The 2500-nt window shown below is 44.8% G+C and overlaps 1 protein-coding gene across 1 annotated transcript in view; it reads right to left on the reverse strand.

The window, feature by feature from the left end:
* Nucleotides 1–2500, reverse strand: part of LOC143276492 (semaphorin-5A-like) — a 36996-nt gene that overhangs the window by 8121 nt on the left and 26375 nt on the right. Inside the window, exons 10-12 of the mRNA XM_076581013.1 lie at nucleotides 2466–2500; nucleotides 1762–1838; nucleotides 381–517 (exon numbers count right to left, since the gene is read on the reverse strand). The exon at nucleotides 2466–2500 is cut by the window's right edge and continues 239 nt beyond it. Of these exons, the coding sequence (XP_076437128.1) occupies nucleotides 381–517; nucleotides 1762–1838; nucleotides 2466–2500 (249 nt within the window). The remainder of the gene's footprint in view (nucleotides 1–380; nucleotides 518–1761; nucleotides 1839–2465) is intronic.

Raw genomic sequence — 2500 nt, forward strand, 5'->3', positions numbered from 1 at the left:
AGACGGATTTATCAGCGGTTTTCTGATGCTTTTTCATTTAATCATTTCAGGAATTCAGTTCTCTCTTAGTTCACATAATCTCATTCAAGCTTATGTTTATTTACTCCATTTCAAAGGATCCTAAACCTGAAAGTGGAAAAATCGTGAGATAAACCTCTCTCTCTCTCTCTCTCTCTCACACACACACACACACACACAGAGGCTTTGATAAATTTGTGTACAAAGCATATTCAGTAAGCAAAGAAGCACCCGGGAATGTACTACATTAATTAGGTTTAATACCTCCATTAGTACGAGTCAAAGACCTTACAAATTATACCGTTTTGACAGACAGACAGACAGACACAGACACACACACACACACACACACACACACTGACCAGTGTAGTGCAGGTTAGGACAACCCGATATATCCTGTTCCCAAAAGTCAGCATGTGGGTTGCCGTCAGGGGCGGGGGTACACTTTGATTGACGGGTGTCCCAGCCACAGTACGGGTCACGTGACGCGAGGCACGTGCTGCACACCCAAGACACGCCCACCTCCTACAACTTGACATTTCGCATGAGTTTGTGGATGAAACGAAATGAAAATGAAAAACAAAAATGTATGAAAATAAGCTGAAACACAAACAAGGTGAGCATGATATAATGAAATAAGTTAAATAAGGTTCAATTAAAATTGGAACTCAAATAAAAAGAATGTAAAAAGTAAAAGGTCAAAACAATAATTTATTGTACAATGCTCTGTCTGTCTGTCTGTCTGTCTGTCTGTCTATATGTATATGTGACCAACTATTATGTATGATCAAAGAATGATAACGTCTCACACACACACACACATACAGAGGCACACACACACACAAACACACACACACGCACACAGAAGAACACACACACACACACAGAGGTACACACACACACACACACACACACACACATCACACAAAAAGGCACACACACACACGCACAGAGGCACACACACACGCGCACACAGAGGCACACACACAGAGGCACACACACACACACAAAGAGACACACACACACACACAGAGGCACATACACACACGCACAGAGGCACACACACACGCGCACACAGAGGCACACACACAGAGGCACACACACACACACACACACAAAGAGGCACACACACACACAGAGGCACACACACAAAGAGGCACACACACACACAGAGGCACACACACAAAGAGGCACACACACACACAAAGAAGCACACACACACACACAGGCACACACACACAAAGAGGCACACACACACACACACAAATAGGCACACATACACACACACACAAAGAGGCACACACACAAAGAGGCACACACACACACACACACATAAAGAGACACACACACAAAGAGGCACACACACACACACACACACACACACACACACACACACAAAGAGGCACACACACACACACACACACACACACACACAGAGGCACACACACACAAAGAGGCACACACACACACACACAAAGAGGCACACACACACACACACACACACACAAAGAGGCACACACACACACACACACACACACACAAAGAGGCACACACACACACACACACAAAGAGGCACACACACACACACACACACACAAAGAGGCACACACACACACACACACACAAAGAGGCACACACACACACACACACACACACAGCACACACACACACACTATCCAGACTGGCACACCATCCCCAAAGCGGACCCAGGTAAGTCCTACCATGACCTTTTTTTTTTTTTACCTGCTGTCCTTAAAACGGCTACAGCGGTGTACCGGAACCTTGATGATGACGCCATCAGTGGCGATGTAGATGGCGCCCTGATCAGGGGACAGTAAGACAAACCATGCCAGTCAGGTCTTGTCTTCAATCCAAACATCACCATCATCATCAAAAGGAACAAAAGAAGCAGCAGGAGCAGCACACACACACACACACACACACACACACACACACACACACCCCATCGACAACAAAAAACAACACACACACACGCACACAAAAGAACACAATAAAAGCAAAAACGAACAATAAAAAAAAATCATGATAGTAATCATAATGATCATAACAATCATACTACTACTGCTACTACCATTACTGTGTATTTACAAAGCACTCTATCTACTTATCACAGGAGCTCAAATCCCCGACAACAAACTTCAACTTAGATTAAAAAAAAAAAAAAGTTTTAATACACTAACGACACACGGCACTATATATTAATTTTATCTAAAGACTGAACACAGATTTGAACACCTCCGAACTGCAAATGCTAAAAACGCTGTGCCATTTCGGCAAGCGAAAAGAGTTAAAAAAAAAACATGCCTTGTTTGTTTGTTTGGGTATCCATCACCTTCTTCACCAGTCCCCAACCCCCACCCACCCCTCTCTCTCCACCCCCTCCCCCTTCACACCCACCTCCCTCCCCCCCCACCCACCTCCCTCACCTTAGTGGCAGAGAACTTCATGGCTTTCACAGGGC

This window comes from Babylonia areolata, chromosome 32 (genome assembly GCF_041734735.1).
Source record: "Babylonia areolata isolate BAREFJ2019XMU chromosome 32, ASM4173473v1, whole genome shotgun sequence".
Taxonomy (NCBI): Eukaryota; Metazoa; Mollusca; class Gastropoda; order Neogastropoda; family Buccinidae; genus Babylonia; species Babylonia areolata.